Source organism: Musca autumnalis, unplaced genomic scaffold, assembly GCF_047663935.1.
Source record: "Musca autumnalis isolate F117 unplaced genomic scaffold, ASM4766393v1 scaffold_4, whole genome shotgun sequence".
Taxonomy (NCBI): Eukaryota; Metazoa; Arthropoda; class Insecta; order Diptera; family Muscidae; genus Musca; species Musca autumnalis.
The window spans coordinates 137,234,596-137,259,102 of NW_027411977.1; the positions used below are offsets into that span (position 1 = coordinate 137,234,596).

Sequence of the window (24,507 nt, forward strand, 5' to 3'; positions counted from 1 at the left end):
CCCAAGGGAAGGCCAAAACTCCGATGGAAAGACCAAGTTGAAGAAGATATCACAAAACATGGTATAAAAGCCATCTAAGTAAGATGAAGCATCCATATTTGGGCCCTGCAATTTAGCTAATATTAAAATCCGTAGTATTCGTTTTTTTTTTTAGCCACAACAGCGAACCCCTAAAATGTGCTCGTCGATTGGACAATATTTGCGGCATTAGGAGCAATTTCGAGAAAAATCACCTTGATTGATGCAATTGCGAAGCCATGTAACCAAAAGGCCTTTATAAATGGACTTTTTCTACGATCAATACGCCTTTCGAACCATTCCATATCGTTGAGCTAAAAAATAGTTCCCGATTTCCCGGGAATGAAAAAAAGTCGGGAATTCCCAAACTATAGTTTCCATCTATGTTTTGGGCTCAAATTGCATGTAACTTGGCACTTAGGGTTCAAAGTGGATAAGTAACTTCTCCAACAAACATTGTGAACATAGGTCTATGTTTTGGAATAGCCTCCATATAACGGTACCACCCGATTTCAGATATTTTGAATTTTTTTCTAAACGATTTGTGTATAATTTAGCAATTAGGGTTCAAAAATTTGAAAAAAACACTCTTCTGTCACCAAGAAAAAATTCGTTCGTTTTCGTGTTCCCGTTCGAAATAAGTTAGAGAATTACTTTTTACCACATGATCGCCCTCCCCCATTCGACTAAAGATCCATGCTTACATCTTTTAAGATTGACTTTAAAATTGATGCCGCTGGTGAAATCTGCTCCAAACCAGCCAGGAATATTGAAACATGAAATGATTTTTTTTTTATTTGTTATATGTTACATGATAATGATTTATTATTTCCATATATAAATTATTAAAAATTTATTCGATTTATGTATGTATGTGTATGTATGCCTTGTTTGTTTGTGTGATTATAATTAATACGTTTCAATAAAATAAAATAATTATTTATGAGCTAAGAGCAAAAACAATATTACTAACAAAAAAAATGTATAAATTAATAAACAAAACAATTTACGACACTTTTCTTTTGAAGTGCAATCAATGATCATTGCGATAATGATGATGATGACAATGAATTTGTGTAGTTAATTATTGTCAATTAAATTAATTAATAATTACTAAAAATTAGTAGTAGTATGTTTTTGTAGGTAAGTAAATATGTATGTGATATGCATTATGATTATGATCGGATCTGAGACATGTTTCAACAGGAGTTTTATTGCGTTCAGATCTAAAGACGTAACATGATGATAAGGGCCTTTGAAAACTATGCCAAAATAAAGTTTTCATTGGGTTTTTATAATTTATTTTTATTTTATTTATATTAAAATTATATATTAATGAAAAAACAAAAAGGCAAAAAATATTATTAAAAAATACAAAATCAAGTTACTGGAAAAATTGATTCCAATTTTTTGAAAACCTATGGTGTTGAGGTGTTTTCATTTGAAACAAAAAATGCTTAATAATATTAAAAAAAAACTACGAAGTGATTGCTGTTGAATGCATTTGCTGCGCACTGTCCCATTTTAATGTGGCCAACACCCCTAAAAAACTTGGGCTTAGGCATTTGATTTCTAAACGAACGAAACGAAATATCCTTAAAATACTCTGTTGTAGTTGGCGGTGATGGCAACGTAGTGGTAGTGTTCGAACGACAACTTCTAAACTAATACAAGAAATAAGTGTGTACAACAAAAAAGTTTGTTTTTTGTTTTCATTTTAGATGTTTGGTTTTTGGGGGTTTCTTAAATTTAAAATTTTATTTGTTGTTCATTTTTTTAGCGAGATTAATTAAAAATTAAATTAAAATACATTTATTCGAAACAAGTGGATATGCAAATAAGAAAAAAGAACTTCGAATGATGGTGTTGTGTGTTGAAGTCTTCTTATTTTGTGTAGGTTTTCTGTTGTTCATCATTGTTTGTTTTGTTTTTTATATAAAAACTTGATAAAGTGATGATTGTTGTTGGTGGTGTTTGTTTGGTTTAGCTATCTTGAGGATTGATTGTGATTGTTGTGATGTTTTTTTAAGAAGCTTGGTTTCTTTGGTTTGGCTTAGATTATGAATAATTTATTTATTCGGTGATCGTTCTTGTGGTTTCTTGGATGTACACTTGGGAACCGGGAACGGTGGAGGTGGTGACGAAGGTGCGGTGCTTGGCACGGATCATGTTCAAATTGGTTTCGGCATTTTCAGCACGATCTTCGGCAGCTTCCAATTCACGTTGGAAACGGCGTACGCGGGTAATGGTTTGTTGGGACATACCCTCCTGCAAAGAGACATACGGGGAGAGAGTGAGAAAACTATTTCAAAAATTTGTAATTATTTTTTATACTCACTTGTTCAACCATTTGACGCTTGAACATTTGAAGTTTAGCATTGGATTTGTCCAAGGCTTCTTGCAACAACATAATGTTCTTTTGATCTTCTTCGCATTGTACCATGACTTCCTTGACGGTACGTTCCTTCTTTCTCAAGATCTTGATGGTTTCGGCGTGTCTTCTCTTTTCTTCTTCCAATTCCAATTCCAAATCGCGTACGCGGGCTTCCAATTTGCTGATGATACGCTTGCTACCGGCAACGGCATTCAATTCAACTTCTTCCAAGCGAACGGACAAGTTCTGGAAAATGAAATAAAAATAATTATATAAAAATATATGATAATAATATTAAAAATTAATTTAGTAAAAAATCAAGAAAGAAAATACATAAAATAAATAAATACCTAAAATAAACGCTAAATAAATCAAAAGGATGTTTCCAAAGACTCGTTTGAAAGACATGGTGCTCCTAGAGACCCTTTCTGAAAAAAGGGTGCTTCTATCTCTAACTCTTTCTGAAAGAAAGGTTGCTTCTAGAGACTATTTCTGAAAGAAAGTGTTCTTCTAGAAACCCTTTCTGAAAGAACGGGTGCTTCTAAAAACCTTTTATGAAAGAAAGGATGCTCCTATGTGCCCTTTCTGAAAGAAAGGGTGGTTCTAAAGACCTTTTATGTAAGAAATGGTACTTCTAGAGACCCTTTCTGGAACAAAAGATGCTTCTAGAGACCCTTTCTGCAAGAAATTAGAGATCCTGTCTGAAGGAAAGGGTGCTTCTAGAGAATCTTCTGAAAGGAAGGGTCCTAGAGACCCTTTCTGAAAGAATGTGTGATTCTAGATACCCTTTCTGAAAGAAAGAGTGCTTCTAGAGACCCTTCCTGATAGAAGGGGTGCTTTTAGAGACTATTTCTAAAAGAAAGGGTTCTTCTAGAGACCCTTTATGAATTATGGTGCTTCTTGAGACACTTTCTGAAAGGGTGCTGCTCGAGACATTTTCTGAAAGAAAGGGTGCTTCTTGAGACCCTTTCTAAACTGGTTGCCTGATGACTGACAAAAGTGAGCGGCTACACTGACAAGCAACCGATAATTTGAGCAAAACTGATCGATAATCGGAAGATCGGTAAAAGTAGTCTGTTATATCCCTAGGTTCTATACTGTCATAGGTTGAGGATAGATTTTTGGCGGCCAACCCAAAACAACAAATTTCTATAACGCTCATCAAATGGTATAAAATAATAAATTAGTTTTCAACCTACCTTAACTTCAACTTCCAAGGACTTCTTGATGGTTTCCAATTTAAGAATGCGCTCTTGTTCAACATGGATTTGTTCAATGCTGTGCTTAAGTTCAACCTTAAAAACAAATTACAAAAAGAATAATAAATTACAACAAGTGCTTGACAAAAATAAAAACATCCCCGCAACACTTACTTGAACCTTTTGGTAACGTTCGTCACTGATGCGCAATTCCTTGGTTACTTCTTCGTAATCCGAGGACATGACGCTCAATTCTTGTTCCAATTTCGATCTGGTTGATACCAAGTTAACATTGGCAACGTGCAATTCATTGATACGGGTATTGGCCTCTTCGAATTGCAATTCAACGGTACGCTTGGCACGTATAGCGCTATCCAATTGGCCGCGAACTTCGTCCAATTCACCGTTCATGGCGGCCAAACGACGTTGAGCAACGGCATACGAGTCCAAAGTGGATTGCAATTGGCGTTGAACATCTTCGTAGTGGGCTTGGATTTCGGTCAATTGCAAAGATTGTTTCTTGATAACCTTTTGCAAGTCGATGTTGGTCTTGTTGGCAACATCCAAGGACATTTCCAATTCGGTGATTTGGATTTGCAACTTCTTCTTGATGCGTTGGACTTCGGTCTTCAAACGGGTTTCGGCTTCAACAACGCGAGCATTCAATTGTTCAATTTCAATGGAAGTTTGTTTGCTAAAGATTGGTGAAAAAAATAATTGAAGTTAGTTTGGAATATTTAAAAAAAAAGTATTTAAAAATTATGATGAAAACGAATTTTAAAGAAATTGATTTGTTCTATCTTCTGCTTTGTCTTCTGTATCTTATTACAAAGTTTTACATACTTGTTGCTTTGCACCAGTAGAAAAGGCAACTTCGGCTTCAACGATTTCTAGGATAAAACTTTTATTTTTTATAAGAGTTTTTTATTTAAAATAAAATATTGTTTTCATTTAATAAAATTAGAAAAGATTATTGTGATTTTGTGTAATTTTAAGATTTAAATTATGGCAATTTTTACAGCACCTAAATAATTTAGGATAGAACTGTTATATGTATGAAAGTTTTTTGATATAACAAGTATATTGAAATTATTTAAAAAAATTATACATTATGCAGAAAAAATTTTGTGGCTTTGTACAGTTTTGAGATTTTAATTATTGCATTTTTAGAGCAGCAAAACAGACTATACAATTTTTAAAATAAATTCGGAAAGACTGTAGTTTCGAATATCGAATGTGTATTGAAAAACATTTACTAGTCAAATATATTCATGAACTTTGGTCGTTATAATATTGTGGAAGAGTTTGTTTTCTGTCAACACCAATAAATATATATATATATATATATATATATATATATATATATATATATATATATATATATATATATATATATAAATAAATAAATAAATAAATGAATAAATAAATAAATAAATAAATAAATAAATAAATGAATAAATAAATAAATAAATAAATAAATAAATAAATAAATAAATAAATAAATAAATAAATAAATAAATAAATAAATAAATAAATAAATAAATAAATAAATAAATAAATAAATAAATAAATAAATAAATAAATAAATAAATAAAAAAATAAATAAATAAATAAATAAATAAATAAATAAATAAAATAAGTTATAATAAAATGAAATAAAATACAAAATATAATAAAATAAAAAAAGTTAATAACTAATGGGGATATGTGTGTTAGGAAAACACTTTGTATCAAAATACTTCGCTTTAAATTGTTTCAACAAACATTTTCTTCTTTGAAAAATATTGTGTATTGTATTTTCAAAATGTCAAATATTGTTTCATTCTATTGATTATAGTTTTTCCAGTCTTTAAGTCTTGCTCTCAATATCAATTTGTTAATTATTTTCAGTTTCTAAATAAATTTTGTATAAAATTGAATATCTTTGTGTGTTCCGCTAAAAAGGCAAATTTATGAGGGGGAAATCTTTCCGAAAAGAAGAAAGAGACACATATTCCCAAGAATGTGGCGATATCCGAAATTACATTCTTCTCTTATTGAAACAAATGTTCACCAGTAACATTTGTGTTTGAGCTTGGGTCGTTATAAAAATTGGGGAAGAATTTAGCTTGTTTCAATACAAAAACTAAGAGAACTAATGCGGATATGTTGCAATATTTGAAACTCTAGTCTTCTCTGCCTTTCCAAGCAAAACAATTAACAATAAACAACTTGAAAAAAATAAATATTTTTTTAATATTGAAAACACCAAAACCAAAATTAAGGTAAACTGCTAATGTGCATCTAAATTACATTCGAATATAATAATTAAAATTAAGTTTCAGATTATAAGCTTAAGGATGTCCAACACATCCCTTCACTTTTGCTAAAGCTTTATAAATTTTTTATTTAAAAAGTAATTCAGTATGATCTTATTTTTGCTTTTTTTCAAATGTTATAACAAAATATTTTACAAAAAATTTTCAAATTTTTATTTCCATTTCGTTCAATTTGGAAATACATATATTTTTGTTAATAATGAATGTTGTCATCCAAATAATTTGTCAAATAAATTCAAATGAATTTCGAATAAGTGGTTTAAAAAAAACTAACCACATGATATATAGGTTTTGAATAGCATTAAAGATTTTGCATATTAACAAAATTTAAATAAATTTTAAATTATTTTTGAAGTTTAATTTAAAACTTTAAATTGAATTTAGAAAAGTTTTATTGTTAAAAATTAAATTAATTATTCATGACATGACTAAATCATCAATAATATCGTAACAGTTTTTTTTTCAATATTGTTCGTCATTCATGTTTGTGGATGGGTTTGGGTAACATAATTGACATGTCCTGAACTTGTTACAATCGACACAAATACTTAAGGTGCTGACAAGCTGCTAAATACCGTTTGATCCGGCTATTGTTAGCGATGATGGTGGCATGCATCACTTCTTTAAATAGTCGCATTTTTTGTTACATTTCGAACATGATTTTGACAAATTGATTTGGTTCATCATGACTCATCTATGATGCATTTTTTCTAACTTATGTATTGTGTTACAAGCATGTTTCTTACGCTGACAGGATGACTAATTTACATGGCATGTAATGGGGTTGGTTGGCTGAATAATGTACAACCTTCAAGCGAAAAAAGTCTTTGATATAAATTACAGGGTAAAATAGTGTTTAAAATAAAATTTATTGATAATCATTGGCTAAAACAATGTTAAGGTATTTGCTTAAAGTTTTCATTGTTGGGAAGGGGTAATTTTTGAGTCAGACAAGAGCTAGTGAAATATCACCTACAACATTCCTCAATAGCGCACAAACAACACCTCTTACAGGTAGCATTAACTATACATACTGTATGTATATATGTATGTAGTAGTTGTTGTTATCTTATTTTTTCAAAATTACTTAACAACATTATTTAAAATATTTTCTCAAATATTAGATGTATGTACATATGTACGAAAACATATTTCATAGGGAGGGACAATGTACATGAAATTTGCATAACATTTCAAAAATTTGCCATTTCTGTTCGTTCAAAAAAGATAAAACTAAAACAATAACAACAACAGAAATAATCAGTACACTATGACAAATATCAGTTGTTGTTTGCTTTCAATTACTTAATCTGAAAAAACTTGGCAACGTTTGTGAAAATACAAAAATGAGCAAATCACCACACAACAATAGCTCTATTGAAGCACACAGGTTCCGCTCACATGCACTATATACATATAAATATGTATGTAAAAATCCTCATAGCTGAACATATGAACGGACATATTGGGGGTGTTAGAAATTGTTTTTCCCCAGAAATAAAGAAGAAGCCAGACAAATTTTTCTATGCATTTACGCACAGCTATGATATAAATCAAAATGTCTTTTACTTATATTAACATATTTATATACGTACATATGAACATACTTATGTATGTTTATGTGTAAATTTCTATTATTTCATTTCATTGTCTTTTTTGATGGATGATGATTTTATTTGATATTTTTCTATTCTTTTCTTTGCAAAATTATTTTTTAGTTAAACTTCTCAAGGACCTTGTCACATGATGAACCTAAAATATATTTGAAATTTCTGAGCATTTGAAATATATAGTTGTTTAGGTGTAAAGAACAATAGAAAAAATATTTTTATTTAAAGAAAACAATTGTGTTGTTAAGTTTCGCAAAATAACATTTTATAAATAATGCAAATGTACTATAATATTTAGAAATATATTTTATTAAAAAGCGACAGTAATTTTTATTCAAATATATCTGCTATGAGATGGAAACTGTTTCGAGTCGATAGAAATTATATATTTTTGTGAATTAACACAAAATTAGAATACGAAATGTCAGGAATGGTCCAAAGGCTTATATTTTTAATTTATTTTTATTTTAATAAATATATATTCAAATTATTTTATAGGTTGACGATCAGTGATCGAAAAACTATTTCCACGATTATGCTTGGGAAACAGCGAGATGAAAAAATACTTTCCATTTTATCATTGACACTTGTCGAGATATTTTACATCATTAAAGTGCTCAGACAAAGGAAACTGAAATTACCCTCTGGGGGGTTTAACCATCGTTGTAAATAGCGGAGTTGTCTGGCCAGAATTCTCAGTAAAATCCGTATTTTTATCCCCGAGTCAGAACGGAGTAAGGCAAAAAGCCAAAATACTCATAAAATGTGGTTATAGTCATATTGAGAGTACCCTAGTCACTTTGCCACAATGTCTCCACCGTCAGAGAGTTGGAATGAATGCGAGAAACAACTCAATACTGTGAAAGGACTTCTCCTCAATTTCAAATTGACAGTTTGACGGTCAGTGATTATTCTGCAGTAAATATGAAGGTTAGGGATTATCAGTTCAGATTTTAAATAAACAGGTTGTTGATCGAAGATCTGCTTATAGTAAATATAAATGTTGGGAAGATTTTCGATATTCGCATACAAGATTGGACGGACTTCTCTTAAATTATAAAAGTACACGCAAGAGATACAGAATTCTGACAGAAAATATCATCAAATTCTGTTCTGTTTCTTATAACAAATCTCAGTAATTCCTGTTCGCCAAACTCCCAAAATTGTATTTGCCCTTTCGACCTATGCTGGAATTGGACCAAATTGGACACATTTCTTGTTTATTTAACAAAGTTCTTGGTCTGTCACAGCATTGAAAAAAAATGAAAAGTATAGCTTAGCCACTGGTATAACTAATCAGCTAATTGCTAATATAAGCATAAAAATAATCTAAAAATGAAAAAAATGAAAAAAAAAACCTTAAAATTCCTTGCTTATAATTTCTACAGAATTTCATCAGAACTGAATCAATTTTTATTTAGATTTCATCGATATTCCTTAAAAATGCTAAAAGAGAAATATAAACTAATTAATTTTGTTGTCCAGAATTTGAAAAGAATTCCATCAGACATGTCTTAAGAAAATCCTGCAGAATTCATACAAAATCCATTCGAATTCCATCAGAACTGTTTGAATATTTATCGTCGAATTTGAGATTTCTCTAAACCTCTTACATTTTACTTTATTCGGTATGCATTAAAATATGCTGAAAGAGAAACCTAAATTCTTAAAACTCTTTGTTCAGAATTTAAACAGAATTCCATCAGACATGTCTTAAGAAAATCCTTCAGAATTTATATTCATTCATTTGTTCATAGAAAGTCCATACACATCAAACTACATTTTGTATGTCGGACACAATGTTTGAATACATTTTACAAATGTTCGATTCAGAATGTGTCTTCAATGGATTTTGTATGAATGCTGCAGGATTTTCTTAAGACATGTCTGATGGAATTCTGTTTAAATTCTGAACAAAGAGTTTTAAGAATTTAGGTTTCCCTCTCAGCATATTTTAATGCATATCGAATAAAGTTGTATGTAAGAGGTTTAGAGAAATCTAAATATTCAGACAATGGAGTTTGTATGAATTCTGCAGGATTTTCTTAAGACATGTCTGATAGAATTCAGTACCAATTCTGAACAATGAATTTTAATACTTTAGGTTTCTCTCTCTGCATTAAAATAATTTGAAAGAGAAACATAATGTAATTGTTCCACTATCATCCCAGAAGGGACAAAGTGCACCCCGATTCATACTAGCTCAATGATATGGGCCCTACAGTTTATCGCCGAGTTCGAACGGCGTGTCTTGGTACACCACTTGTGGGTGAAATACTCAGAAAATGTCGCCTACATTACACTGAGGGGTATTTTGCCACCGTTGAAAATTTGATGTTGCTTAGACGGGGAATCGATCCTACCATTGCACCACGGCACCCACCAAGGAGAACCATAAGCTCTTGCCTTCATATCTGTCTGAAGAAAATCTCACAGAATTCATACAAAATCCATTGAAGACTCAGTTTGAATTTAACATTTTTTAAGGGCTATTCAGACTCTGTTCAGTTGTTTTGGACATCAAAACTTTGGTTCGATATGTGAATATTGGAATTTTGAATCTTATTTCAGATTTTTTTATATATGTTCAAGAGTGTCTTATACTTCATTACCTTATGAACCATAGATCGTAAGACTCAAAATTTTGCGTTCCTACAAAATTCACTCAGGGATATCCGAAGAAAGTCCTACAGACATTGTTCAAAATTCATTCAGAACTCTGGGAAAATATCTCACACTAATGTCCAGTAGAATTTGAATAGACCAATTCTAGAAACTATTCAGACTTTCTTTAGACATGTCGTATGTACGAAATCTGATTCCTATGTGTAGTTATTGGAATTTTGAATCGTAGTTCAGATTTATTAGAGCCGCTTAAGGATGTCGGAGACTACATTTCCTTATTTTCACGAATTATGCCATTAAATCAATTATCAAATATTTTTGCTTCTCTAATTCAAAGTAAATAGTTTGGGATCAACGTCAGGAAGGGGGAAAGAACAAATATAACCATCGATTGTGGGTGCACCGTGTGGAAGAAGATATGAATAAGGAGAGATCACACCAAGGGTCATAGGCTTTGTGGCATTGCATTTGAGTAAAGAAGCTTAGTTGGAATATGCCAATATTCATGAATAAAATAACAGACTTGTCCACGGCAAGTCTTTCCGAATTCATTCAGAAGTATCTCCAGAGAGTAGCAGGATATCGGAGCTAAGAAATCTTATTATGTACTTTCATTTTTTCTTTTTCTAAGTATTTTAGGTGAAGTGTATATTGAAATTGTCAAAGTATTTAGATTTACAGGAATTAATTTACCAATTTCACCAGACTTTTCCTAGACAAGTCGTTCAGATGTCATATGGAAGTAACATTTGGTGCTAAAAACTCTGCCAACTGCAATACAATTTTTATTATTATTTATTACCAATATACTGACGATATTCCGGTTTACATTAATAAAATTAGAAATGTCACCAGTCTTTACGAAGTGTCTTTAGCTCAGAATTCGTATAGAAGTATCTGTTAATTATAGATGCTTAAAACCTCACTAACTACAGTCCACTTTCTCTTATGTTTTCAGATTTTTATGAATAAAATTCAAATTCCATCAGACTTTTAATAGAAATGTCGTTCAATATTCGTAAAAAATTAGCAGTAAAGAGTATTGAGCATTGGAGGAAAGAAGTGTCGCTAACTGAAGAACAATTTTTATTATCCGCAGATTTCGTGAATGATATTACAAACTTCATCAGACTCTTCCCAGACAAATCGACCAGAATCCTTTTTGAAATATCGATTAAAAGAAGTAAACTTTTAATGCTTAAACTCCCTCTAACTACAGGCCATTTTTGTCTAAAGTATTCTGATATGAAAAAAGTAGTGAGGATTGTTTTTAATCGGACTTTTTTATATGTATAATTTTCTCAAACCTCGGAATATATGATTTTCTCAAGAAAAGCATTTATTTATGCCTTCGATTGATTGAAATATACATACAAATCTCATATTGTTCCTTTTGGGAAAAGGTTTCTTCTATTAATTTGACACAGAATTACTAAAGATGCTTCACTAGGGACAAGATCGAGATCTTTTGCATACACTTTAGGTAATAGCAAGCCTTTCCCTGTGGCTTTCGTAAAAACATGAGCCCAATATGAGCAGCATTTATTAAATACACTTATACTTTTTGTTTTCAAAATCTTCGTGCCAGAAATATTTTCTAGAGAAAATCGAACATTCTTACAAACATACGTCAATGTTAATAGAAAATCATGGCTAATTAACATAGCTATCAGATTTAATAACATTTTTCATTAGAAATAAACCATAGCCAGGAAAATAGTACACATATGGGTGGCTGGCTGGGTGGTTGGCTGTCAAATCAAATGAAAAGAGTGCAGAACAAACAAGAAAAGAAGACAATGGCCCGGGAGAGCAAATATTCAATAGATACAATAAATAAGCCAACAAATAAAACAGAAACAATGTACTTGCTGCTCAACATCTGAGCTATTTGTCGACAATACTCTGCATGCCGTGTTCTTGTACACTCGATAAAATAGAATTAAAAATAAATTTGGTGAACCCCACAAAAATCACAAAAAAAAAAACAACGAAAAGATTTGAAAACATATTGAAAACCAAACAAACTAAAAGAAAGCTAGAAAAAAAAACAGAAAGAAAATACTCATTTAGATTATTTTATGTGGCTTTTAATTGAAGGCATTAACAACTGTAAATGAAAAGTGTTGTATTTGTTGTTTTTTATAAAAAATTGTTCTGTTCGAATAATAAATCTATGATGTTGTTTTCTTTTCCTGGCCACAAATGAAAATGGGTTAAATGTGGCAGAATTTTGTCATTTGTGTGCAATTGTCGTTCGTGGATGTTGGGATAACAAACAACAAACAGAGGGATGGAAGGAAGCAAGGAAAAGCATATGTCAAATAAATTGGCAACAGTTGTTGAAAATTGTTGCAGCCAAACACCTACATAAATTTCTAACATGTCAAAATAACATAAAGCACACACACAGTTTCTCGTTTCTCCCACAAAATTTACACCTGCCGACCCACATTTGTGGTCATTCTTTTAGTCTACTGAAATTTAAGCACTAAATATTCTTAGCTTAAATTATTATGGTTCACCACCATCCACCACCCACTCTAGTGGGTGTACAAATAACTTGAACTGTAATCCTTGATTCGTGGATGATTACGCAAAACTTTACGACACAACCAACACTTAGTATCTAAATCGCACCTGGAATCAGCATAGAATTCAGCAGTTCTTTGATTCAAATTGGTCAGCTGACGCTTGACATTGTAGAGTGAGGACGATACACGGTGATCCAATTTGTCCACCATGCGATCGTCCATTAGCTCCACATGATACGTGTGGGTGGTTAGGCGGCCACCCTCAGGTGATGTGGAACGATAACAGGAGCCAGCGCGACTCGAGGAGCGCACCATGGTCTGAGACATGAGGTTCTCCTCATCTTTCCTCGCCTGGGTCATATTGCGCGAGGACTCGGAGAGCAATGCCTTAGCTATGGCCGATGCGGATTTGCCGCGAATCGAACGTTTAAAATCCTCCGACATTTCCACGGTATCCAATTCTATGCGACGTATGCGTTGTAAGATTTTCTGGGTATCTTGGCGTATCTGTTCCTCGAATTCACGCTGACGACGGCGGGAACGTTCACGCGCTCTTTCTAATATCGAGTCGGGAGCTATGTGCTTGGTAACACGCGACGCGTCCACCAACTTAACGACACTGAATGGTGAACGCTTTTTAACACGAAAGTCTAATAAAATCTCATCGGCCCTAGCGGCAACAGAGCGAGATAGTCGCAAGATGTCGTCAATGTTGTACTTGCGTACGGGGTTCGAGGGTCGATACTGCTTGAGGCCACGTTCACTGGTCCACGGCAAGTGGGGCGGTGATACGTCGAGACGTTTTGCCTTTGCATCTAAATAGTCTAACATTGGTTGGTAGTAGTTCATGGTATAGCCATAGTTGTCTTCATATGCTGTGCCATGGCGGCGAACACGGGTGGGAGGGCGACAACTGTAGACCAAAGACATATTTCAGTGAAGCAAAGGGGTGAGGGAGTGCAAGAGGAATTATCAGGTATCTTAGTTAGGTAAATTGGTATGAATGAGTAAGGGGTTTGGGTTTATGTTCGTGTTCGATGTTGTGTTAAACAACAATAACAACAACAGAAACTGTGAAAAGAAAAGTGTTTTTTTGTTGAAACCTTTAATGCTTGAGGATTAGCCAAGTGTGTGTGCGTGCCTGTGTGTGTGATCGCTTATGCTATGTAGCTTTTGAGATTTTATAGAAACTACAAATTGTTATCTGTGTGTTGGTGTTGTTGTTGTGCGTTGATTGCTACAATAATTGTCGTCTTAAAAGAGAAACAAAAAAATATTATTTAATGCTGCAAGTGATGATGTACAAAGTTGTCTTGCTGCTATTGTTGTTGCTGCTGCAAAAAAAGCTTGCGGCAAAAACAGCTGATATGTTTGTAGCTGGCTCCGATAACAATCAATGTTGTTCGTTTTCCACTCTACGTTGTTGACTTCCGTTTCCCAGTCGTTAATCAAATCGCGAAGGTTGTGTGATGGCAGTGCCTTTGTTGACGTGGTAGTTGGCAAAAAAAGCGTTGAGTTTCGTTTTTTTATATTTCTTTCGAATTTCTTGATCTATAAAAAGAGTTCATAAGTTTTTTTTGTTCAAGAAAAATATTTAACATTTTCCATTTAGCTAATTCCATCCGATAAAGAGTAAGTGAAAGAAATAGTGAAGAGAAGGAGAGAGTGCAAGAGAATGACGACAAAGACCCCATTAAAGAAAAAACAAATTGATTGATAGATTTATGTTGACAGGCATTTGCGCATAAATCTGCTTGGCAAAACACGAAAATACCAAAAAATCAAATCCCATCTGTTTTGAATGATCAGAGACAAGTGTTTTAAATGAAAGCAAAAAAAAAAAAAAAACAGAACATAAATAAGAGATTCAAGTATAAGTTATGTAGTCCATTATACAAAGCAGGAAGTTGTACTATTGAACAATTTTGGACAGTTTCTGCAGCTGGGAGCCAAAACGACAATAAGTTTGGTAAAAGCAACAATTTTTCCAACGAAAAAAAAATTGAAAAATAACTTTTTAAACTCGTATTTGAAGTTTAACACAGTCAATATTGTGTTTTGTTCAGCCATTAATAAAATTAATTAAAGAAGTGGGCGGTACTGACTCAGGTGCCCTTAAAACTTTTTTAGAATTTTCGATTTGTTATTTTTTTAAAAATATTTTTCAGTTGTGATGGAGACTAAACCGATGCCCAGGAACGTCCTGTGTTCATATAGTGTGGTATTAAAAGAAGTTAAAAGACTCAAAATCTCATCTGATTGTCTGAGTGAACAAAAATCTCATTTCCAATAATTAAAAACATACATAGGATCACGTTTCGGTAAAGTCTCACATAAGGAACTATGGGATATCGTTGGTCGTGCCAAGTCGAAACGGCTTGACGAACATAGCACTACGCTATTAGGCAAGTATTTGCTCCAGCGTCCGACAGTGTGCGCTTACTGTGAGCGTAAATAATGCGTTGAAATTTATTCTCACTAGCTCTAAGTAAGCGCATACAGCCGGAGCAAATATTTGCCTAACGTGACCTTACCTTTAGAATATGTTATTTCGCCAAATACTCAGCAAATTTAATTGGCATTTTTTTGTGAGTGGTTAGTTAGGTATCGTGTACTGGGGTTGCTGTTGGTTAATATAGCTTATCACAACATTTTTAAAAATTGTGTATTGGTTTTTTTGTAAGCGAAATACCACAGAAATACCACATCCATACATCCCCGATGGGCCAAGAAAGATTTCTCTCATATCAATGTATACACTAGGGTTATGACTTTTTGACCTTTTTTTCTCAAAAACGATTTCCTGTTGCGAGAATGAAAGAACATTTGCCTGTTAATGCCTATGCCACTGTGATATAAGGTTGTGAAAAAGTCATAACCCTAATGTACACCCCGATTTATATTAACTCAATCATATTGGACCTGCATTTTATAACAGAGTGTCCATACGGCGTTTCTTACAACACCATTGGCAGAGAAGTTTTACATTGGTGTCTCCAATATTACGCTGAGGGGTATTATTGCCATTGTTGAAAATTTGATGTATTCTGGCCTGCAGTGTGCAAGGTGAGTTTGCTTACCCTTGCACCACGGTGAAACATCCACCAAATTATGGGATCGGTCACGTGTTATTTGAACGTATCAGGTGCATTGGATGTGGAAGGGGCCTTTTTGGAGACACTTCGTATGGGTAACTCCGAAGTGTGATAATTAACAGTTCAAGATCGTTATCGAACTTCGATTTCACATTTAGCCAGCGGAAGTTATGAGTTTGGTTTGAAACATGAAATTGACTTGATAATAACACTTGTTCCTGAGGTTGTGGATCCAGCCAGGCATATGTCAGATAATTTTTAAGTTTTTCCTGAATGGGGCTAATATAATTTTCAATTTTAAATTATTATTTTTATTTTTTTCAGTTGGGATAGATATTTTTAGCTCTTTGCAGACAAGGTATTACTTTTTGGAAAATTAAAAATATCACAAAAAATTCAAATTTTTCGACAACATTCTTGACATGCAAAAATATGTATATCCCTAATGTACAATGGTTCAAACTATTTCTCTACCGTGAAAATAAACATATATATAAATATATATGTATGTACGTTTGTATGTATATAAACGTGCATATGTCTTTAGAATTTAAAGCCACCTGCAGCATTTCACGAGAGAAACGCCCCTCAGTTTTTCTAAATTTATCTATTTATCATTTCACACACACTAGAACTTGAGGATTTTTACATATACATACATACATATCTTTGTATGCACAATTATAAATCATATTACATGAAGAAGCCTTTATCCATTTGAACGAAAAAGGATCTGCATTGCATTCATTCACACTCTCAATCTCCATCTCATTTCCTGTACTTCTCTCTTTTTCTTATTTTCACTCTCTCTCTCGTTTTACACTTTATCCAGTATGGAAAAAAACATGAAACGTCCACCCACCTCTTAATTTCAAAACTTGAATTTCATCATCCAAAATGTCAGCAAAGCATCAGTATTCGTTTGAGATTTCTTTTTGTTCAAATTTTCCAAGTTTTTTTTCGTAATAAAATTATTTTCTTGTAATTGCTTTGTGCCTTCAATTGATTGTATAACACCACCGTTAGTAAAGAATTTCTAAAAATTTTCAGAAAAAAAGTTAACATTAATTTTTTAACTTTTGTAATTCACTTGTGCCATCATACCGTTTTGAGAACTATGACTTCCTTTTTCTCTTTGCTACACTTAGTATTTATTTTTGTAGGCGAATTTTTATTTTCGGTTTTTTTATTTTAACAAAAAATTAAAAATAAATCCTTTTAAAATTGACTTTGTTCAAAAAGTAATATAGTGGGTGCTAACTTCCTGCTAGATGAACTATATAAAAAAGACTGGCAATGTGGTTTGATTGTCGGTAATGAGCCAATTCATTTCAATTGTAATTCTCTTTTGTCGTGACATATTGACAATGCGAGGCAAAACAATTGAAATTAAAAATAAAAATCGAACAAAACAGAAAACCCTGAGGAAATACCACGCTTGCAATAGAAATGAAAAGTGCAAAAGGGGAAAGGGGGAGGGATTAAATGGAAACAAATCGTTGTAATTTTTAGTAAAGAAAACAATAATCTGTTTTCTAAACTGATATTCCTAAAAATAAAATAATTCATAAGTACGCATTTGTATTCAACGAGATCCAATCTTCCCTTCCTTACTTAAAAAAAACGCTGCAATTTTCTTTAATTATATTTTTTGATTAAAACATTGAAAAAAAAACTGTTCAAATATATAAAAATTAATTATCCTTTCCAAGGCAAATTTAAAATATTTCAATTTATTAAAAAAATTATTTGAAATTTGTAGTAAACAGTTTTAAATTTTTCTTTCTGTGTACTGCGAATTTTTTTATTGTTTTTTAATCAACAACATTTGTTAAATATCTCTCTGCCAAAAAAAAAAAAAAAAACAATGAACTTTCATTTTAAATTACTTCCCGTTCTAAATACTGAAACCAAACGCAGCAACCCAAAACTGTATGCATATGTATGTATGTGCGTTAGATGTTGCGTATTAAGATCTCGATGTCAATGCTAATATACGGTCGTAACTACTACAAGGAGTTTCCGTATTTAATTGGGATTTTACTTGTTTGTAGATAAAATAAAGTGAAACCATATACAAATATTCATTATTTTAGACATGAATTAATAAAAAGTAAATAGTTTTATAAATATTCAAAATTTTAAAAATTAAAAATTATTCAAAATTTTAAATATTTGTAGATAAGATAAAGTGAAAGTATTTACAAATATTCATTATATTAGATATGAATTAATAAAAGGTAAATATTTTTATAATTATTCAAAATTTTAAAAATATTTTGTGTAATTTTTGTATATTTTTAATTAATATTTAAAGATTTTAAAAAGCTATTTTCTCTCTATCTTTGAATTGCACCTGCACTGTTAGAGCAAAACCATTCGAAAATTTAAAGCATACTTTTAGGCCTTTTGCTATAAAACACAGTAGAACCAATGTGCGGTTCACACATTTTGATATTTTAATGATAACAAACGAAACAAATGGAAATTTAATAAAGTACAGTGTATCAAAAATTACTTTGCACAGTAAACAAATATGAAATTACCATAAACAAGGGAGACTTCTCTCATATCAATGAGTGCTCGCCGATTCATATTTAGCTCAATGATATGGGACCTACTGTTTATCGCCGAGTCAGAACGGCGTGTCTTAAGACACCACTTATGGAGAAGTTTTTCAAGGCTGAAATACTCAGAAAATGTAGCCAACATTACTGAGGGGTATTTTGCCACCGTTGAAAAATGTTTGATTTTGCCTGGCCGGGGAATCGAACCCCCGACCTTCTGCGTGCAAGGCGGGCGTGCATACCATTGCACCACGGTGGCATTCACGGTGGTGAAATTACCATAAAAACATAAATATACCGTTAAAAATGTTGTGGATATTACATATAAAAGCAATGTTTGTCAACATAACTAAAAGTCGAGAAGATATTATAGAGGTAAGGAACGAAAGATTCCTAGGTACAGTCATGGTAGAACAAACAAGGTAAAGTAAATACTACAACAAATACAACTCAACCACAACCATACAGAGTGTTGTTTTTGTTTGTAATGTTAGTGTCATCGGTATATGTAAAGGTCTATGAATATTTTTATTTTGATTGAATATTTTGCATGTTTCCATATCATCCCACTAAATGGATAATTCCTCGCGGAAAGTAGAATTCTTGCAAAAAGTTTGGGGTTGCTGGAAAATCATCGAAAAAGGAGAAGGTGTTTGAATCTTTTGTTTTTGAAATCAAAAAAGCACATGTTTAATAGGGCTTTAGATTTTTTTTTAAATTTAACAAAATATCACACATATTAACAAATGTTTTACCGCCTCTATAAGCGGTGTTTTAGTGTGCGGCACGTCGTTCGGACTTGGAGGAGGTTACATGTCATTGATATGAAGAACTCTTTATGGGAAATAGTTTTTTTTCGGAATGATATATTTTTTCTTCAAAAAATATATATCTCTCATGTACACCGAAAATAGAAATAAATATATTTAATGTCGTATGGAACTTGACACTAACGTTACAGCTCGGTTCAGTCAGCTGGGTATTGCTGTTACCGTATATTGTTCAACCATGAGGTACAGTCTTGATAAGCTTCCAAATGGCAAACAATTTAATTGGTCTCTATTTTTTGGTAAAGTCCAGGATTTTTAATGGTACCTGTATTAACCCTGGCCTCTTTGAAATATAGATTTGGATTAGTTCATAATGAAACATTAATCATGCGTACCGTTATCGCATGCAAGGCAGATGTTCTGGCTTACTCCATCAATCCTGACCCAGTAAGAGTTGAGGCAACTGCACAACTCTTGTTTGTCTAGGCAGCAGTTGTTCTTCAATTGCCACGGAAGATGGGTGATCTCCGAAGACGATATTCACACGATAGGCTCTTATAGTCTCCACGACTGCATCGGAATGAATTCCTCTCAAACCTGACTGATATGTCTATTGTCCTAGAGGCTCTCTTTAGTGTTTTTGGATCTCCCTCTCTAGATCATGAAGATCTTTCTTTAAATGCCTCGGACTCTAATCTTGGTATCTACCCTATGGTGATTTCGATGCTTTTGCCCTGCGTAATGCGAATTGGCCTTAGGAAACAAAATCTCGGCCAAGAGCCGTCACCCCAGCAACCACATGTTCGTGTCTGTGAAAGTGGTCTTTGAGAGGTGGATGGTTGCCATTATCCTCACCCCTGTCTCTCCAATCCTGAATTGCCACAAGTAACATTGCCTTATCTAAATTAAGAGTTGCGTGTGGGACGTACAAAATTCAAACAGAAAACTTGTGTTTAGGTGTCAGAGGATCAATTTTGAAGAAAGTTCCTTACTATTAAAAAAGAATGAAAATAGGAGAGGTTTCCGATTCATGCAAATCTTTTAAAAGCCATGATCTGTGAAACTTCCCAGGACATAAGCGGCTTTTCTACAGAGAAACTGCTGATTATGAAATTCGGGGTGTATAGAAAGAATTCGGATAAAAAGTAAATTTATTAACATCTGCTTTATCTTCGACCATGCCATTAACCAGACATTGATATTAATTTTTTTCTAAAAAATTGGACCCATAATAAGAAATTCTATAACAAAATGAAAAAGACGGACGCGGGGTTAATAACAAGAACAAGAATTACACATAACACCACATGATGGTACCAAGACCAAGTAACCAAATTGGTCCCTCATCATCAATTCACACTTGTTACTTATAATGTTCCATATCATGACATTTACAATTAAAATAAAATAATAACTAAAGAAAATAAAATTGACTTCCAAAGCTCTTGCAAGTCTGTCCAAAAGTAAAACTATAATTAAAAAATGATTTAACTGTAGTAAATATTTCAAAATTAGATTTCAAGAGCTACAAATCCTCGTAACTAAATTTCACTTTGGAACAAATCAATTTCTTTAGAAAATTCGATATTGGACATTATATAAGAAATTTGGCAAACAAAACACTTACCGGATGAGTTCAACTTCTTCTTCCTTCTCGGCAATGCGACGTTCGGCTTCATGACGGTATTGGTTGAAATCAGCTGCAACACGTTGGGCACGTTGTTCTTCAGCCTTGCGACCCTGTGTTACAAAAAGAGATAGAGAATTGAGGAAACATTAGTTTACTTAATGAGGACATAATATTTTATTTGGTGCCTAGGTCACAAATATATTTCTACAAGAAGCTACTAATTTTACTCCGATAACTTTCTTTCCTTTACATTATAGAAAAAATTGATAAAAATTTGTAGATTCTTGCGTTTTGGAACCGACATTATATGAGACAAATAACTACTTACAGCTTCAGCTTCCTTGTAGGCGGCAGTCAATTCTTCACGTTCATTTTCCAAGCGACGCAATTCCAATTCCAATTCATGCATGCGACGGTTCAATTCGTTGATTGTACCCTTAGCATCATGGAGATCATCTGAAAATGTTTAAACAAATTATCATTAATGGAACTCATTATTTCAAAGAGAAGTCATTTGACGCCAATATTACCTCCCAATTTCTTGTTCTCACGACCCAATTGGTTATTAGCATCCTTAACCTTGTCCAATTCATGGACGGTACGTTGCAAGTCCAATTGCTTGTTCTTCAAATCGCGTTGGCTGTTCTCGTACAAGATGACGGTCTCTTCATAGCGGCTCTTCAATTCAACATTGTGTTTCTCCAAGGTGTTGACAGACTTGGTCAATTCGCGGCAGGTATTGTTGGATTTCTCCAAATCGATAATAAGGACTTCGACTTCGCTGGTCAAACGGGTCTTTTGTTTCTCCAAGTTGTTAAGCTTAACGACCAAAGATTCCAAATGTTCCTCCAATTCGGTAATACGAATTTGGTATTTACGACGGATTTCCTCGCACTCCTCGGCACGAGCTGCTACCTCAGCAGAGTATTTGTTTTGCCAAGAAGCAGCATCACCATTGGCCTTGACCAACTGACGTTCCAAGTCTATGCGAGCCTCGGTTTCTTCTTCAAGTTGAATGCGAAGCGATTGCAAATCGGTTTCAGCTTGATGAAGGGAGGACTCCAACATTGAGCGACGACGATCTTCATCTTCCAAACGGCGACGGCAATCTTCCAATTGGGAGATAACCTGGCTCTTGGAGAATGAGACGGTGTCCAATTGTGACTTGAGATCTTGGACATCCTTGGTCAATTCAAGGTTTTCTTGTGAAAGGCGAGTCTTGTGCGAGGTAATGTCGATAACGGTGCGGTTAAGCTCTTCGATCTTAACATTCAATTCGGTAATGCTAACTTCCAACTTTTCAATGTGTTTGGTGGACATGATCTTTTCCTTGTTGAAGGATTCGATTTGGCTAAGCAATTCATAGATTTCGGCTTGGAATTTGGATTTTTCTTTTTCGGCTCTAAATTTGATTAACAAAACAAACAAAAGGAAATTATAGAATTAAATATTGAAATTAAGTGTGTAATTTGAAATCAAAAGCGTTGTAAGCAGAATACTTAGCATTGTTGGAAAAAGCTTGATGATTATGCCCCAGCATGGCCTAAATGATTTTGTTTTCGTTTCACTTTTCTTGGTAAAAACAATAAAGATAAATGTGATGTTAATTGAAAAAACAGAGAATGTAAATTACGCTCTTATTACAACGGCATGTAAAACATGTTGATGAAGTAGATATCATGAAAGTGATAGATGAATTATGCGAGGAAAACATGTGATGTTGGCATAGTATATTTTATTAAATTCATTAAACTACACACCATTGTGTATGAGTTGTGTCGTTAAGTATACGACCTCATGTACATGGAAAAAATTTTGCCTAAAACTGAACTGCGTATGAGTTGTGACGTGATGTATACGACCGAATGAACTAATGGAAAAATAGCTTAAAATTTAATTTCATTATAAATAAAAAACTAACCGGGCACACATTTTGACTTTAGTATGATTTTTTGCTTTTGAAGCCTTAAAACCTATGCATAGGTAAGCGTCTGCCAAAGTTAGTCAGTCTGTTAATGACAGTAAAATCCAGTGGAAGTCCTGTAAACTCGGACAAACTCTGGATGTTGGAAACTATTATTTTAAGGTAGTCAATGACTTATATATGCTCCCACTAACGTCACCGTAGGGACAGGGGATCCTTTTCTCATATTAATAAGTGCACCCCAATTCATATTAACTCAAGGAAGCGAGTTTTACGACACAACTTGTAGAGAAGTTTTATATGACTGAAGCATACTCAGGAAACGTTGCCAACATTACGCTGAGGGTTATTTGGCCACCGTTGAAAATGTTATGTTGTTTATGTTGTTGGATAAATTCCAATTGGATGTCTTCGAAGTAATAATTATAAATATATATTCAATGCATGACTGATTAATATACCATCTGTTATTGGATACAGGGTATTCATTTAGTCCCATTCTGGATAATAATAGGGTAAATGCGTCGAATGTACTATTAAATGAGGAACGTAGAAGAGTACAGTTCAACGTGTCAGCTTTTAAAGCATATCCTTGGTCGAATGAACCAATCTGAAAAGTTTTGTTTTGGACATACTGGCGTGTAAGTGATGATAATACTAATACGCACTATTAAACCCCCAAAAGAGTTTATAGAGGTTGCATCATGGGTTTGTGTGAAATGAGAAAGCCCACTTTTTATTTTGGTATAGAGTTCTATAAATAGGTTCTATCATTGAGGAGCTCACCACTTCGCAGGCTGCGTTAAATGCAATGCGGGATATCAAACTTTTGAGTATTCAAGTTGAAAGTACCGCAGCCAGAAGCGCTTTGAGGCTCAGGAGATGAAGATGTGGTGCAAGTCGCGTTTTGAACACGCTTCCATCCTCCACAAAGGATGCTGTCTGGACCCTCTGGAGATCAGTTCAGAGATTACTTCAGAGCGGCTAGTATCTTGATTCGAACTAGGAGTGACTTCACCCTTGGAAAACCCCCACCCTTCGTCGTTTATATGGATTGATCCAAAATGGAAGAAAGCACTGGGGCTGCACTTTTTTAAGTGGAGCTCGGTTCATATAACTTGAATCAGATATTAACGTCTTCATAGCGGAAATTCTAATTTTAAAGCCTCTGTTACAAGTCAACATAAGTGGTTTTGAGAGGTCGCTAGTGGTTTTTGTCGACAGCCAGGGCTGCACTTTTGGCACTCAAATTCAGCTTGATCCAATCGAAGGTTTTTAACATGTGTATAGATCGGTTAGGAAGGCTACAGAATGAAACCACTCTCTCAGAATGACCGGGACACTGTCGTATTAAAAGGAACGAGATTGCCCAGAGGCAAAATCTTACCCGATTTACATACATTTTTGTAGGATAGGATTTTTTTAGCCACAACAATCAACTGGTAGAATTTTCTCTTCGATTGGACAGTAAATGTGGCCTTTAGAGCAATTTCGTGAAAATTCACCTTTGGCCACATACAAATTACTTTGGAAACTTTGAGGCCTCAGTGATACGTGTTAACATATTGCGATTGTGCTCAAACTTTGCCAATCTTAAAATCTAATAACAAAACTAAACACTTAAGGGGTGCCGTATAAAAAAATTCGACATCGATTTTTCCCTTTCAGTTGAAACCGGTCTAATCGAGCACATACTATGCCAGAGTCCAACGTTAAACAACGCAGCGTAGATACAGGATTTTCGTTGTTTATAAGTTTTCGTGTGGCTCAAAACTATCAGACATGGACCCCACAGTCATTGTCCCTTTCTCAATAAGTCTTAGATGGTTATGAGCGCCTTCAA

The 24,507-nt window shown here is 33.4% G+C and overlaps 1 protein-coding gene across 2 annotated transcripts in view; it reads right to left on the bottom strand.

Moving 5' to 3' along the window:
- Positions 1 to 1,716: 1,716 nt before the first annotated feature.
- Positions 1,717 to 24,507, bottom strand: part of Prm (Paramyosin) — a 48,463-nt gene continuing 25,672 nt past the window's right edge. Inside the window, exons 5-11 of one of the 2 annotated variants that reach the window (XM_073981755.1) lie at positions 21,271 to 22,142; positions 21,069 to 21,196; positions 20,738 to 20,850; positions 3,766 to 4,285; positions 3,592 to 3,687; positions 2,357 to 2,638; positions 1,717 to 2,286 (exon numbers count right to left, since the gene is read on the bottom strand). In XM_073981755.1, coding sequence (XP_073837856.1) covers positions 2,092 to 2,286; positions 2,357 to 2,638; positions 3,592 to 3,687; positions 3,766 to 4,285; positions 20,738 to 20,850; positions 21,069 to 21,196; positions 21,271 to 22,142 — 2,206 coding nt within the window. In that variant the 3' untranslated portion in view covers positions 1,717 to 2,091. Of the gene's footprint in view, positions 2,287 to 2,356; positions 2,639 to 3,591; positions 3,688 to 3,765; positions 4,286 to 12,784; positions 13,609 to 20,737; positions 20,851 to 21,068; positions 21,197 to 21,270; positions 22,143 to 24,507 lie in introns of those variants that run through there. The other variant, XM_073981756.1, reaches the window with a different exon arrangement.